We start from the raw sequence: 16,781 nt of genomic DNA on the forward strand, positions 1-16,781 counted from the left end.
TATTTCCATCTTGAAATTTTATGAATATGAAATTTAGCAATTAATGAAGTTAGCCTAATGTAGTATTTTGTAGACATTTAATTAAAATGTATTCATTTTATTTTGGTGAGTTTCTTGTCATAGTTTTGAGATAATACACATTTTTGCAGCCCTTGGACTTTTCCCAGTCTCCTGGAAAGCTTGGAGGCTGCAAGCACTGTGCCCAAAAGAAATAATGGAAAAGGTTCCTAGGCAGAGGCACAGCTCATACAAAGGTGCTGGGAGAGGACAGAGCTTGGCTTGTTGGTGCAGAGAGAAGGAAGTGCAGTGTGACTGGAGTAGACTGAATGAAAGGCAGCAAGGCAGGGGAGGAGGCTGCAGAGGCTGACCTACATGGCTCAACCAGGGCCTGTCAAGGAGATTTTGTGAACCACTGTCCATAGAAAATAACTGTCTCAGACTAGGCTGGGTGCGGTGGCTCATGCCTGTAATCTGAGCACTTTGGGAGGCAGAGGCAGGTGGATCACTTGAGGCCAGGAGTTTGAGACCACCTTGGGCAACATGGCGAAACTGTATCTCTACTAAAAATACAAAAATAAGCCATGCGTGGTGGCAGGCGCCTGTAATCCCAGCTACTCAGGTGGCTGAGGCACGAGAATTGCTTGAACCTGGGAGGCAGAGATTGTAGTGAGCTGAGATTGTGCCACTGCACTCCAGCCTAGGCAACAGAGCAAGACTCTGTCTCAGAAAAATAAAAACAAAAATAAAAATAATTGTCTCAGACTGCTAAATGTGTTTCAACAAACCAGAAAGAAGTACAAATGTAAACCATCAAATGTAGACTTTTCTTGCTGTTAATTTGTTTAGTGGTCTGTTTCCTTATTTCTGAAACCTCACTCAGCTGTTTAGTCCAAAATAAGATTTTTAGAGAACTCTAACTTTGGAGAAATATGTGACTTAAAAATTAACCCTGTGGACATCAACATGGCGTAAGTTTTAGAATATAGTCATTAAATCCATCCCTTAGGCAGGTCCTGATAATTAATACATCCTCTAATATATATTTTCAAATAGTCCATTCATCCACTGCCACCATCCTATTCTAAGCACATGAAGATGACATTACTAGCATCCTAGCTGAGCTCCTTCTACTGCTCCTTCTATTATCTTCTACCCCTATTCTCCACAATGCAACCACAAATATTTTTTAAACATAAGGAAGATTACATCACTCCCCTGCTCCAAATTATTTGCTGGATTCCTGTAACACTAGAGTAAAATCCAGCATCTTTATACTGTTCTATGAAGCTATATGATCTAGTTTCTTGGCTGCCTCAGGGCCTCTGCCCTTGCTGTTCCCTCTGCCTGCACAGCTCTTTTTCCATACTTTTACATAGTTGTCTCTTTCATCATTCTAGACTCTAATGCCTCCCAAGGGGGCTTCCCCAACCCTCTTACCTAAAATAGCTCCACTCTCCACTTCTGCCACATAAAACCCCGTTTCTCTTACCCTAACAGCACTTACCACAGTCTGGAATATGATTATGAATTTGAGTACCTGTTATTTCCCTCTAGAATGTAAGGTTCACAAGCAAAGGGCCTTTCTATCTTTGTCTCCAACACTAATTGCTACACTTTTAGTACAAATAGTGCCTGTAAATCAATCAATAAATAGCTGAATGTATGAATTAGTCTATCAATAAATGAAAAACTTCAGGTAATGAAATCCTCATTGGGGAAAAGCTAAATAAATAGGCTCTAGCTTAGAAAGTCACTTATAAATCTATTCTATTATGTTGGCAATTTTATAGAGGCACCAAAAGTCTTCAGTACTGAGAATACTCTTCACAGCAGTTGAGAATAATAGGAAGTGACTTTTCCATTTGTCACTCAATGTATTTACCTATCTATCTGCTAAGCTTCCTAGATAATCATTTACTGTGAAATGGTCATTGAGGTGGCTCCTGGGAGCCATCTCACCCGGACTGACTTCCTTCAGCAGTACAATATTAGTTGATTTACTGCTCATTTTAATAGTCTTTGTAAGAGGTAATTCCAAGAATACTCTAAGCTTGCTAACAAACTATTTAAACAGACAAAATTTCTGTATAAGCTACAGGTTGATGTTTCGTGAAAGGAAAATCCTAACAAAATTTACTAGGCTGTTATTCTATAGGTTGATTCATTTTATAAAGGATTGTCAATAATTTTTTTTCCTTGTGAACCAAGGAATAGAGCTATCTAATATTCCATTTAGGCACTAATCTGACTCCCCCTTCACCCATGTTTACCAACAACACAATCCTTACAATTAGTATCAGGCAAACACTGACTAGTTTCTTAAGATTGGTCTAAAGGAATAAAGATCTGCATGTAGTTAAGATTCTGATTCAAACCTCTTTAAACACATATTCCTATTTCAATAAATTAACCAAAAGGTAGCAGAAGGAGAGGTAGACCTCATTTTAAAATGTGTGGTACAATGCTTGCTCACTGTGTGCAGATCCTCCTGTGGGCCTGAATGTCCCTACAGAGGCAGGTTTATGTAGCATGAGCTCTGATGGCCATTCTCAGGTCATTTTGGCAAACTCTTTGAGTCACCCATTACTACACATTATTGTGGATTCCTGATGGTCCTTATAACCTACACATATGTTAACAAATAGCCCATCTTGTATAACTTAAAATTTCACCTATCATTCAGTTCTGTCACATTATTATATAATAATATAACACTAAAGTACTGGTTAATTGTTAATAAGCCATGGTACTATTTTCTAGCTCTTATGCCAAATGAACTGTATTTAACTTATGAGATAAACATGCTTTTAGGATCCTTTTTAGTCTGGGATTTTTGCCTGGGTGACTGCTGCTTCTCATAAAATATACAAACAAATAATTTTTGCTTGTCCATGTTCATAAATATCCCATGAAATATGAACACATACTTTTAAAATGTCCTGAACATGTCGCATTTGTCAATTCCCTTTGACTTGGGCACCCACACTGCAACTGTTCTCTTCATTTTACACCTCTAGCTTCCTACTCTGTCTAGGGCGGATCATGCCACCTGGGGCTGGTGTGGAAAATCAGGTTTCAAAGATCCTCCCATCACATCATCACATACCACTCAATGTGACCCTTTTTTCCTCATGCCCCCCGCCTTTCTTTTTAAGTCGGAGTTTCAGTCTGTTGCCCAGGCTGGAGTGCGATGGCACGATCTTGGCTCACTGCAACCTCCGTCTCCCAGGTTCAAGTGATTCTTCTGCCTCAGCCTCCCAAGTAGCTGGGATTATAGGCGTCTGCCACCATGCCCGGATAATTTTTTGTATTTTTAGTAGAGATGGGGTTTCAACAGGTTGGCCAGGCTGGTCTCGAACTCCTGACCTCAGGTGGTCCACCCGCCTCGGCCTCCCATTGGTATGACAGGTGTGAGCCACTGCGCCTGGCCTCCTCATGCCTTTTGTAAATCACAGCTGATTTCACTTTGTTCATGTTGCTCTTTTACTTTCTTTGTACTTTCTCTACTTACTTTAGGAAATTTCTCTCTCTAAAAAATGACCAACAGATAACTAGTATCAGTGATTTACTTGTGTTAAAAAAAAAAAGTTTTAATTAAAAAAATAAAATTAGACATAAGGAACCTTCTGTCTTTCATGCCCATGAAAGTACCCAAGAGGCCCTTTGAACATTTCTACAGGTCTCGTCTATCTTTAAATCTTTTAGTTATATCTGCTGTTCCTCAAGCACCATTAACGATAAACAAAACTATAGCTTTTCTTATCTTAATTTTTGCTTTAATTATTAGTAGAGTCATAGCACTTTTTTCTACCTTTTTATTGCAAATGAACTGTGTTTCAGTTACATTATGAGATAAACAGGCTTTTAGGATCCTTCAGGTCTGGGATTTCCTAGTAACCTAATCACTCACCATTCACAAAATACTTTCTATGATAACATATTCAGCATTCCTAGAATGTAATCCATCTGTATAGTGATGGTGATTGGCATTTAGATAGGAAAGTACTGGCAAAAATAAGTATACCCACTATGAGCTTTCTGTTGCACAACCCTACAACCTTCTCCCTCAACCAAATCTAGTTTATACAATAAAGCTCTTAACATTTCTATTTTGATCTCTTTAAATTTCAGAGAATGCTCTTTTGTATTGCTCAGGCAAAATAATGTTTTTTAGCTTTCAAAATTCAAAAACGTTGCTCATTATGTGGATCTTATAGACACCAGTTTTCTTTCTTTCAACGAGACAGTGAAGGGAATGGAAATGGCAGGCTCATGGTAGGTATTTGCTATCTAACATCTCATTTAATGTTTATGACAATTTTGGGAGTAAGTATCATTGCTCCCATTTTACAGATGAAAACTCCAGGCTCACACGTATCCACCCTCTTTTTTTTAGAAGAAATAAAGAAAAAAAAAAAAGGTGCGAAGAAAAAGAAAAGAAAAACTCAGGCTCAAAGAGGCTAAACAAATTTCCTTGAATATGTGGTCTTTTGATGTTACTGTTTTGATATGGGAAAAGGTTTGGTAATTTAAAAAAGAAATCATTAAAATATGTCACCTTCTAGAAATTACAAAAGAATGTACAAGACTGGTGTTCTCACTCTATGCCCAACTAATAGTTCATGATTAGGGGCTGGCAATGGAGTGAGGCTGTATAGGGCAGTGGTTAGAGTCGGAGTAAGGGTTAGGGATGGCACTAGCTCGTGAATGGAATGAAAGACAAAGATGGGATGAAAGGGTAGAAGTTCTGGGTGGAGCTAGAAGTCAGGGATGTCTGTTGTACATTACTAACAAAACTCAGTTATTTCTTCTTTTGATAAAGTTGCTTTGATGCAAACTTCCTAAAGCAGCTACATCAAAATATATACTCAAAATTCCTCCTTAGTTAAAATTATCTGGCTTTAATTTTACAAGTTTCTAAGTGGCAGTGTGAGAATTTGAACTCAGGCCTATGACCTCAAAGCCTATGTTTGTACCACACCATATTTCCTAAAAACAATTGCCAATTCTAAATGCTACAACAACTATTCTCTCTCAATTGTACACTTATGTATTTATTTAGAGAGACAGTCTTGCTCTGTCACCCAGGCTGGAGTGTAGTGGCATGATCTCAGCTCACTGCAACCTCTGCCTCCTGGGTTCAAGCGATTCTTGTGCCTCAACCTGCCAAATAGCTGGGATTACAGGCATGTGCCACCACGCTCTGCTAGTTTCTGTATTTTCAGTAGACGTGGGGTTTCACCATGTTGGCCAGGCTGGTCTTTGAATTCCTGGCCTCAGGTGATCTGCCTGCCTCGGCCTCCCAAAGTGCTGGGATTACAGGCATGAGCCACTGTGCCTGGCCTTAACTATATACACTTTAAAACCCAAACTCTAAATTTAATACGACAGCAATGTCCTTCCCACCTGTTGTATCTAGCTGGTTTATTAGATGAATGTCATGTTCATCTAATAAACCAGAGGAATGTTAATGTTCCCTTGGTATTATCACTAATAGTACTAGATGCAATATAATCAACTTCAATTAGAATTTTTCCCTTAGTGATCTTAAAATATATGTAAGAGGTTTTAAGGAATATTAGAACCTAAAGGAGACAGAAGTTCAGAGTTCAGATACTACGTATGGAAGAAAGTATTCGAAGAATTAAAAGCAATTCGTTTCTCCACTGGAAAAAAGTGCTCTAGGATGACATGCTGGAAAGTGATTTATAGCATATTGACTGTAGTTCTTCTAATGAAAAAGCAATTGTCCAAGTTTTCCCTGAAGAACACTCTGAGTAATGACAATCTACACTCATGGAAAGTCATGAGTTAGAAAATGAGAACCAAAAGAACTCACAGCTGAGAAAAACCAACAACAATTAATTTAACACCAGCCATTCATAAGACCACATATATATTTCAAAATTTCCCTTGGGAGAAACAAGGTCATTAAAGGGCAGAGACTGCATACTTAAATATGTTCAAATAATTTTTACTTCATAAGACAATATGCTCCAAAGGTTTTACATTTAAAAAATGACAGCTTGTTTTAGGACTAGAGATTATAATAAATAGTTGGTCGATATCATCACTTAAATTTTAATATTGTAACAAGTGTTTCTGAAAAACATCCGCAAAGTGAATTCACATTAAATCTTGGACAATGTATTTCTCAACAGTGGCAGAGAGAAAACAATGTCACTAAAAGGGGTTTTATTCTGACTCACTGGCTAAGAAAATAGGAACAGTTTGAGATCTTCCATGTTGTTTCATTTTAATGAGAAGCAAGCATTTTTCATGTCCTTATTAAAGTGGTTAATGTGTTTCTGTAGTCTCATTATCACCGCCAGGGTATACTCTCTGTTGTTTCATAACCAAGACAACTCCTTTTCCTTTCAGAGACGATCAGAAAGTCAAATCGATTGCTCACATGTGGTTGTTAATAAAACTCCTATGGGGCTGCTCAAGGTGCCCATGGGGATTGTACAATTATTTATGTTTTCTTATGGTTTTTCCATAATTACTGTGATTGTACTTTCACAAAGTAAATGTATCTCCACCAATTAAAGCGGTGGTGGGTTAAGAATATTCATCAGACTTGTGTGAAAGGATATTGTTCTTAGGGTTTTGATCAAAGCACAGAAATTAAACTGCTGTTATCATGCATTCAATGCAAGTGTTAAATTAAAATGCTCAGCAACTTTTGCATTTATCTGAGCAGATGTTAACTACTTATGAAAGTAAACATGATACAGGACTTGCATTCATGATATGACTCTTTGTTATATTAAAAGTCTTAGGAAAAAACTCTTCTACACAAACTTGAAGGATAGAGTTTATGGTACATGATCAGTTTGAATTACTGTAAATTCAGGTCAATTTAAATTTTCAGAAGCACGAAATTCTAAGAAATCTCATTTTGTTCTACATCTTTACACCTTATTTGCTTTATTCCTTTATTTTCTTTAAAGTCTCTGGGACTAACAAAGAACATCTGTAAAAACAAGCATCTGAGTCTATCAAATAGAAAATGTGTCTCTTGAGCCCGGGTGGCAGAGGTTGCAGTGAGCTGAGATCACGCCATTGCACTCCAGCCTGGGTGACAAGAACAAAACTCTGTCTCAAAAACAAAACAAAACAAAACAAAAAACCCCAAAAACCACCACCTTCCTACTTTGTCTTATAGAAATTTAGAAATTTCATTCTATCCAGTTTGACAGTGCTTGCAGCAAAAGTGACCAGCTGTACTTCCATTCCATTAGCTGTCATTTTGATGCTAGAATTTGAGCCTGCTGTGTGTGAGATCTGACTATACATGCACAAGTCCCATCGAAGGTAATTTTCTGTGCAATAGTGTGTAAAATTTACCTCTAATTATGATAAGGTCACTGATGGGTCATTTATGATATGCTCTCTGGAGGCAACAGTGGTGAATAGCTTTCAGAGAGATTCATCTGAAGGACTTAAATTGGTCTGACCATGACTCAATACAAAATAAAAGTCTCTTAGAAAATGATTCTTCAATCATATTTCCAGTCCTAATGGAACCTAGAGAGGGGCAGTATACACAGTGGTGAAGGTTGTGGGTTTTGGAATCACACAGGACTGAGTTTAAGACCAGGATCTCTGGGCCTAGAAGACCCTAAAAGAACTGGCCTCTGCACATCTCTTGGTTTCCTTGACACTCACTACCTCACTACCTGGTCTCCAGGACAACTGGCCTCCTTCCTGGTCCTTGAACATGTCATGGTCACTCTCGCCTGGGGGAACTGTGTGCACCACAAAGTTTTCTGTAGTTGCATTTCTCTTCCTCCAGATCTTCATGTGGCTGGAGCTTTCATGTTCTCCCACTTCCCAATCAGTGGAATGTGTTATATCCACCATGTGAACTACACAAAGGTAGCCTCCTCCGAGAAGCCTATTGGGAGTTTCCTACGTAAAGTAGCCAGCTCCTGCCCCTAGTTAACACTGCTGTATTATCCTACTGATGTACATGAAGTACTAATCACCATTAAATTATTTACTGTTTGTTGTATAATTAAATTCACATATGACCCCAGGAGGAAAAATCTAAAAATGAAGGGTACCTTAATTAGGCTATCCCACAATTTTGAAACCCCACTGGCATTAACTATATGAGTCACTGGTCCAATAGTGTTTGATAACATGGATTAAAAAGGAGATGTTAGTTAACCAATCATGGCTAAAAATACTTCTGGGGCCTTATATAAGAGAGCATGAAAACAGAGCTACTCATGATAAATTTTATTAAAATAGTCACTAGAGTGACTTCATGTTTCATTACGAACCCCATGGGCCTCTGAGGGAGAATATGGCAGTCACTTTAATTACTAACACTTTTTGAAGAGGTTTTTTGTTTGTTTTTTTAAATACATAACTGTGGGAAATGAAAATTTGAGATTAATAAATACGGTAATTTTTTTTTTGAGACATTGTCTTGCTCTGTCACCCAGGCTGGAGTGCAGTGGCGCGATCTTGGCTCACTGCAAGCCCCACCTCCCAGGTTCATGCCATTCCCCTGCCTCAGCCTCCCGAGTAGCTGGGACTACAGGTGCCCACCACCACACCCGGCTAGTTTTTGTATTTTTACTAGAGACGGGCTTTCACCTTGTTAGCCAGGATGGTCTTGATCTCCTGACTTCATGATCCACCCGCCTCGATCTCCCAAAGTGCTGGGATTACAGGTGTGAGCCACCATGCCCGGCCATAAAATTTTACGTTTATTTAAATCTATCAGTATTTTGTTTTCGGTCCTCTTTCCCAAGACATTTTACTTGCAGACATACAAGTAGGCTTGTGTAGACATACTCGTAACAGAAGTACTATTTTCAAGTAGTTCCTATTTAGTAAATACTTGTCAACAAATGGCTGAGTGCTGAATAGACTGGAAGATCATCCTCATGTTCTAATTCCTAGTGCAAACTGTAACAACAATAACAATGAAATCCTTACCAAAGGGTCCAGTCATGGCCACAGTATGGCTGAACATTTCCAAGGTAGAATCCCAGAGACTGAGTGACCTCCACAAGATTGGTAAAGTCAAGACTAATGCTATTGAAAAGTACAGACGTCATGATAATCTCATCAATAGCCCATACATCTTCTCCTTGGGAAGAATGATACGGCTGCCACCACCTGAACTGAATTCCAAACTGCCTTGCATCATCTGGTAGTTCTACAGAGATTATTCTAGAGAAAAAAAAAAAGGGTCAAAATTCAGATTATTTTGTCATCTTAAAACACAAATATTTATAGTGGGATAGATTTTCCCCTGAAGTATAGCATTAAAAAATAGTTCTCCCATGATAGTGAACATGTTTCTTTGAGATGTCCAGTTTCCTGTCTGTTTCCAACAAAATCTTCCACACACCCCCCAAAATGTAACTTTGCTTTCACTCATCTGCTTTTGAAAAAGCTCTCAATAAACATGGTGGTCAAAGTGACAGTATTCATCACAGTCTGGTAAAGGATCTTGGGCAGCTTGTTACACATACTACAGTTTTGGCTGTTTGGAACCAGGATACTTCCTTATTCCCATGAGTTTATCATAGTGTGTGAGGTCATCTGCTGTGTCATGGCAGCTATGACAATAAACCTGTATCTGACAAATGGGGAAGAAAATTAAGAATAATATCTAATTTCCAGGAGCAATTATTGTACACAGCAGCAGGAACCATATATTAATTGCCACTGCAATGACATCTACTTGAAAGCTCCATAAATCACAGTACCATGCTGCTCGCATCCATACACAGGTGAGATGTGAAGCAAATGGCAAAGGGAATATTTGTTACCGTCAAAGTACAATGAAACACCAGGAAAGGTGCTTGCAGTAAAGACACACTGGAAGGGCTGAGTTTTTTTTTTTTTTTTTTTTAACTAATGAGCAAATAAAAACTTCCTAAGTCAAGTGACTAGTTGAATTACTTAGAAAGCAATTATTTTAAAACTTCAACATCTAAGGCTGAATTTACTGAGAAATTGGATTGGCTTTCATATTTTTATTGTGTGAAGAAATATGCTAAACCACCTCTTGGGAATGTGCTGTTTTACATATTGAAAGTTATTTAAAAAATAATTACCTAGTTTTCCTTCAAATAATTTGTACATGGATATTTGGGGTAGACTAATATGACTATCACCATTGATTATACAAACAGTACAGAACTGATAGGACTTGTTACAATAGAAGAAAACATATTTTCTAAATAAAGGAAAATCCATATGCAAATACAGAAATAAAACTTTAAAAACACTTTTTTTTTGAGACGGAGTCTTGTGCTGTCGCCCAGGCTGGAGTGCAATGGTGCAATCTCAGCTCACTGCAACCTCTGCCTCCCAGGTTCAAGTGATTCTCCTGCCTCAGCCTCCTGAGTAGCTGGGACTACAGGCGTATGCCACCACACCCGGCTAATTTTTGTATTTTTAGTAGAGACAGGGTTTCACCATGTTAGCCAGGATGGTCTCGATCTCCTGACCTCGTGATCCGCCTGCCTCGGCCTCCCAAAGTACTGGGATTACAGGTGTGAGTCAGTGCGCCCGGCCCTAAAAACAGTTCTTAAACTAAAAATACATAGCTATAATACATTTATGAGTTTTACATACTTTTTAAAATCTGTAAAATTTTTCATCAGTGTAAATTTATTAGAAGAGTCAGGTTTTGTTAATTAAGTATTTTACTAATTTTCATTTTAATTTTTCGAATCTGTTTATTAAATAAATGCATATATTTATAAAAATACATAATATATAGAAAGAAACTAAACTACATTTAAATTGGTTTAACAATGAAAATATCAGTCATTGATTTAATAATTTGTTTAGCATTGTTATTAAAAACATAATTTTTCTTCATATTAATAATTATAAAAGCAGTTAATATTCTCTCTGATGAAAATAAATATTATTTTTTAACATAACAACTGGAAACTAGAATTTGCCAGGCAACTTTTTTTTTTTTTTTTTTTTTTTTTTTTTTGAGACGGAGTCTTGCTCTGTCACCCAGGCTGGAGTGCTGTGGCCGGGTCTCAGCTCACTGCAAGCTCCGCCTCCCGGGTTCCCGCCATTCTCCTGCCTCAGCCTCCCGAGTAGCTGGGACTACAGGCGCCCGCCACCTCGCCCGGCTATGCCAGGCAACTTTTAAGGAAAATAGTGTATATGAATGTGATAGTAGCGACTGAAGTGACCAATATTTTCATGGCAGAGGTGTTAAGACTATGGGTCTGTAATCAGACTCTTGGGCCAGAGTTCCCACTCTGACACCTAATGGTTAATGATTTTGCAACTGTAGATAAAGCACTTGGCTTCTATGTGTCTCAGCAGCTTCATCTGTGAAATTAGAATAATGCTATTCTTACGGCAAGGGCGAGAAACTTTTTTGTCTGGTTTTCACTATTATGCCTTAGTACCTAGAGCAGTATCTGGCACATAATAAGGACTCAACAAATTTTTGCTGCATAGTACGTATTATCAGTATATGCCTGATAGAGATGTGAGTACAGAGGCACAAGGAGGTTAAATAATCCCTTTAAGGTTAAGCAGACTCTAAGTGCTAATGCCAGGATTTGGATCTGGGGAACTTGGCTCTAGAGCCTTGTTCTTAACTTCTACATCATATCTTTGGGTACAGGAGGAGTTCCTGGTGATTTCACCACTCTTTGCAAATTATAGTGGCTGGTTAGAATAGCTGTGGAACTGTCTGATCAGAATATTCCTAGAGGAGAACACAGAGACTTAAGTAACTTTCTACCTCAATCTTCCTTTTGTTTGTAGGTCCTAACCTCATAGATTTATTTTTTTAATGTTTTATAGTAATATGTACTATTGAATTGGGTGGCACACAGAAACAAAGAGGAGATCAAATATAAAGATCAAATTGTTTAAAAAATGTTTTACAATGATATACACTATGGAATTGGATGACATGATAGATCAAAGAGGAGATCAAATATAATAATCAAGACATAAAAATAAACTAAGATTAGACTTCATAATAATCTTAGAGTAAAAACAAGCCCTATGATTAAGACAAAAGCTAGAATAATTTTAGTCTCACCAGCGATACATAATTTTACATTAATAAAAATACCAATTAGTTCACAAGACATTCTAGTCAGTTGGAATTAAAAGACTAACTTAGATATATTAAATTTTTATTAATAACAAGCAGATAGAGTTCTTTTATTTACTGAATGAATCATAGACAAGCAAATTATTTAAAATAGTCAAGGAGTAATAGTGGTTAGCCAACTAGCACGTCTAATTTATGAATCACACTTCATTTTTGAACAACCATGGCATGAAGAAACAGTATGGAATTCACAGCAGTTACAGGCAGCAATTTATACTGAAGGAAATATAGCAAATGGCTAAAGGCATCAAGATATATTTAACTTTCTTATGAAGAATTTACATGGTTTGTATTATTTATCATATAAAATATAATTTAGTATCTAGAATATATCAAATTGCCCTTCTGCCATGTCACCTTTTATTAATATTTGTAAGAGAGAGGGGGCGGGAGGAAGAATTTCATGGACAGAGATACAGATATATATGCACACACACACACACACACACAGAGAAAATTAAGGTGTTTTTGCTACCATTACCACGTTCTCCTTTTAAAAAAACTCCACTTTGATCTTAATCTTTCAAGCCGTGCACATATCTAATACTGAAAAGCCACCTTGATTCTTAGAAGAAAAATGTTGCTGTCAAATGGCAGGCAAGATTAAACGTGCCTTTGCAATAGCACATTAAATGTATAATTATTTTTCATATCAACAAAGATTAATTAAATTTCATGATATAGATTGATTACTGAATGTTGCAGCTGTCCATCTTTGTTAGAAAAAATTGTGCTTTAGGCCAACTTAGGATTGTGATATTTTTTTCATGCTTTCATCATCATTACCTTGATTTTTGTTTAATTTTCTTTTAATGGTTACTATGGAGAGTCTATGAAAGGTTTTTATAGTATTCATGTGTCTCTACTTAGTAAGAAAGTTGAGTTTAGCACTAGATTTTTACCTATACAGGGAAAATACCCAACACAGTTGGTGCATCTTTAAAATTTTAGAATGTATAATATTTATAAGTTATAATAGATGTTAATCATTATCTGTTACATGCTACTTCATTTTCTATGAAAATAAAAGTTCTCATCTATTTGCAAATACTTAAATATAGGGGCAGGTCTAGGCAAAACTGTAAAATATATAAAATATATCTATCCTCAGTCCCCCTCTCTTACTTTCCTTAACCCTGTCTTTTTTCCAGGGTGCCAATGCAAACTTCCGTGTCCAAAGCTTTCTCTCTTTCTCATCTCCTCATGATTAAAATATACTTCCAGGAAGTGAAATGGAATATTAGTCCATTTATATGTGACTGTGAATGTAAGCCACAGTATTAACTACTCTGATGGAATTTTAACTTTAAACCTTAATCCCTTGATATTTTTAAAGGAATTTCAGTGAGTAGCTCAATAAGTGTTTAGGAGGCGAAAGGATCTTTCAGACACACCTGAAATTGTACCATTAATTGTGTTACTATTCTGCCAACAATGAAAGATAGCCCAGCTTCAAGTAAGACTTAAATCTGACAACTGATACTATATATGATGAAATCTATACACTAAAGAAAAATAGAAATGGTCCGAAGAAAGGGCTTTAAATAAACCCTAACATCCCATTTTTGCCAGAGACACTATACATGCTAAAAAATTTCTCTGTATTCATTACTTAATTATATTACATGTAAATCTTAATAACATATTGGTTATACGATATATATTACATCATATAATTTATTCCAACATATTAAAATATATCACTAGTATTTATCAACAGCATTTATAATTTAGTGCCATATTAAAATCCTGTGTAATAGTGTTAATTACTTTTCTCTCTTTTTTTTTTTTGAGACGGAGTCTCGCTCTGTTGCCAGGCTGGAGTGCAATGATGCAGTCTCAGCTCACTGCAATCTCTGCCTGCCGGGTTCAAGCAATTCTCCTGCCTGAGCCTCCTGAGTAGCTGGGACTACAGCTGCGCGCCACCACACCCAGCTTATTTGTGTGTTTTTAGTAGAGACAGGGTTTCACCATATTGACCAGGATGGTCTCAATCTCCTGACCTTGTGATCCACCTGCCTCGGCCTCCCAAACTGCTGGGAGTACAGGCATGAGCTACCACGCCCAGCCTACTTTTCTCTTTTACAAGCATCGAAATATTTCCCTTAGATGCATATTTAAAAATATGACAATAAATTCCTTCAAATGATCAGAAGTCAGTGGGATAAACGAATGGGTCGGCTTGGTAGTTTTTCATTGCAAGACACATCAATCTTTGTCCGCTCCATCTGTCAATGGAAAAATATCTAGAATTTTATACCATTTGAATTATGATTTCCCCAGGAGGGAGATATCACTCTGCAACCATTTTTCCAAAAGCTTTCCAACATACCTGGGCTCATGATAGCTGAGATATGAATAGTGCTCCAGGAGTTTCCAAGTTATCCCATTATCATAAGAATAATGCAACAGAACTCCTTCACCAGGCTGGTCAGGGGCTCTGCATGTGCTCAGAACAGATTTGCTCCCCAGTCTCAGTGTGAACTGCAGAAACCTAGACACAAATTGTCTATAATTAGTGTATGCATAAACATTTTTAATCATAATGTTCATTTTGGTCTTTAAGGAATTTCAAACTGATTTAAGTGAACTACTCCCAAATTAAATGTTTCCACTCATCCCTCTTTTAAGAAATGTAAGTAATTTCATTGTGAGATGTATGAGTATGTGTAGATATTCATGTACATGTCGATATACATATTTTATATACAGATAGATCCATAAAAATATAACTGGATGTTTATGCACATTTGTATACTATGTACTTGTGTACATACACTTAAAATGCCAATCACTTCTTTACTGCATTATTTATTAGACACTGGGGGAAGGGAAGTTGTACAGTAAATCTAATCAGCCTCTGCAAGCTGTCAAATAAATAAAACTACATAAATAATTAACTAGCTCTTGGCTTAAGAACATAGTTTTGATGCTAACATTTCATATTTTAAAAAACCTAGTCAGTCATTAATATCCAAGTCATTGGTGGGCCTCCTAATTTACTAAAAACTATGGCAAATTAACTGTCAATAAACTGTAAGCTCCCTACAACCCTGGTTAAAAATGAGAAGATGTCTATCAGAAAAAATATAAGAAATAAAAATGGATCATATAACTAAATTCAACATTAGTATCTGGCTTTTGTATGTATTCTCCCCTGCCTTCACTCACCTGGATTGTGAGCTGTCAAGGAAGGATGTAATTAGCTGACGCCGCCCATCTTTGTTGAAAACCAGGGCCTTACCGCTGGCCAAGACACCACAACCAAAGCTGACTTCAGCACCACGGATAGAGTAAAAGTTATGGTAAGAGGAGAGCCTAGAACTGCCAAAGCTTTCAGAAATAAACATTGGGAATGTCTGGGATGCCATCTCACAAGCTGGGCCAGAAAATCCAGGGTCACACCTGAAAGAAATATGGTGAAATTAAATCTTAAACTGTTGGCTGTTTTGGAGATTCTCGAATCTACTTTGGGGAGGAGTAAGTCCAGAGGCTAGGATTTCATTGAATGGTAAACGAGGCTCATTAGTCTTTGGAGACTACTGAATCTGAAGATTTGATAAGGGCTAATTGACTGTAAATATTCCAGGCAAATACAGTCTTTGCGCAGCCCTGCCATAAAAAGCCTACAATTAAAACAGCAATTCAGCTTCAACCAGTAACTTCAACCAGTACCAGTAGTTTATCTAAAATACATCTATGTTCATACACATTTCCAATGTAAAATATCTGTAAAAGGTTTATGTATACAATTTTATTCATAATGCTCATTACATTTATAAAAGAAACAGCATAAAGCACTTCTAATAAGATACCCAGAATAAATTTTTTCTAAGAACAAATGTTAAAATACATGTTATGCTTGTGATAGGAATTAAATATTTAGAAACTATTGGAAAATGAATCCATCTTTAACTATTTCAAATGTATAAAGGGAATATGTACACCCCTGACCTAGATAGACATCCTTAGCAGCACTGCGTTGCCTCTCAGTGGACTCTCCCAAATTAGTGGCACTTCAAGAAAAAAAAAACCTTTCCCTACTCCCCAACAACCTGCTTGCTTCTATGTGAGAATGTGCTGTATTTATATTAGCTGACTAGAATATATAGGAGTGATCCAAGCCTTCTATCAGTGAGAAAACCTCATCACAGATGAATCAGCAATGGAAACATCTATGTTTTAAGGAGATTATTCATCATGAAATAGTTTCAAATTCTTTGTTTTTACTGTGCTATTTCCTGTTCACTACATTTATAAGGTTGCTCAATTGGTATCTTTTTGAGTGGGGGATTCTCGTGGGAGCATTCAAAGCTTGCTGAAATCTGAAACAAACCTTTACAAAGCAAATGTACCAATGAAGTGATACTGTGGCATGACTCAGTATTCTTCTTTGGCAGTACTGCTGAGACTCGGGTCTATGCTGGCCTTTCAGGGATCCATGGAATGTAAAAATATGCTAAAATCAAATGCCCAGTTTTATGTATATTGGATTTTCTGGGGAGAAGATTCACAGGTTTTATCAGATTACCAAATAATTTGGAGCCTAAAATGCTAAGAACTACTGTAGCATGAAGTTTGAAGGTTGTCTTGGTATCTTAAGTAGCATCAATAAGGGGATGAAAGGAAAGCCAGTATTTACTGGATG

General features: G+C 37.1%; 1 protein-coding gene across 2 annotated transcripts in view; it reads right to left on the minus strand.

The window, feature by feature from the left end:
* The window catches only part of RELN (reelin), a 520,317-nt gene that overhangs the window by 157,753 nt on the left and 345,783 nt on the right, over positions 1-16,781 (minus strand). For both annotated transcript variants that reach the window (XM_025380191.1, XM_025380192.1), the window contains exons 18-20: positions 15,305-15,538; positions 14,466-14,627; positions 8,956-9,192 (exon numbers count right to left, since the gene is read on the minus strand). In XM_025380191.1, the coding sequence (XP_025235976.1) occupies positions 8,956-9,192; positions 14,466-14,627; positions 15,305-15,538 (633 nt within the window). The remainder of the gene's footprint in view (positions 1-8,955; positions 9,193-14,465; positions 14,628-15,304; positions 15,539-16,781) is intronic.

This window comes from Theropithecus gelada, chromosome 3, assembly GCF_003255815.1.
Source record: "Theropithecus gelada isolate Dixy chromosome 3, Tgel_1.0, whole genome shotgun sequence".
Lineage (NCBI taxonomy): Eukaryota > Metazoa > Chordata > Mammalia > Primates > Cercopithecidae > Theropithecus > Theropithecus gelada.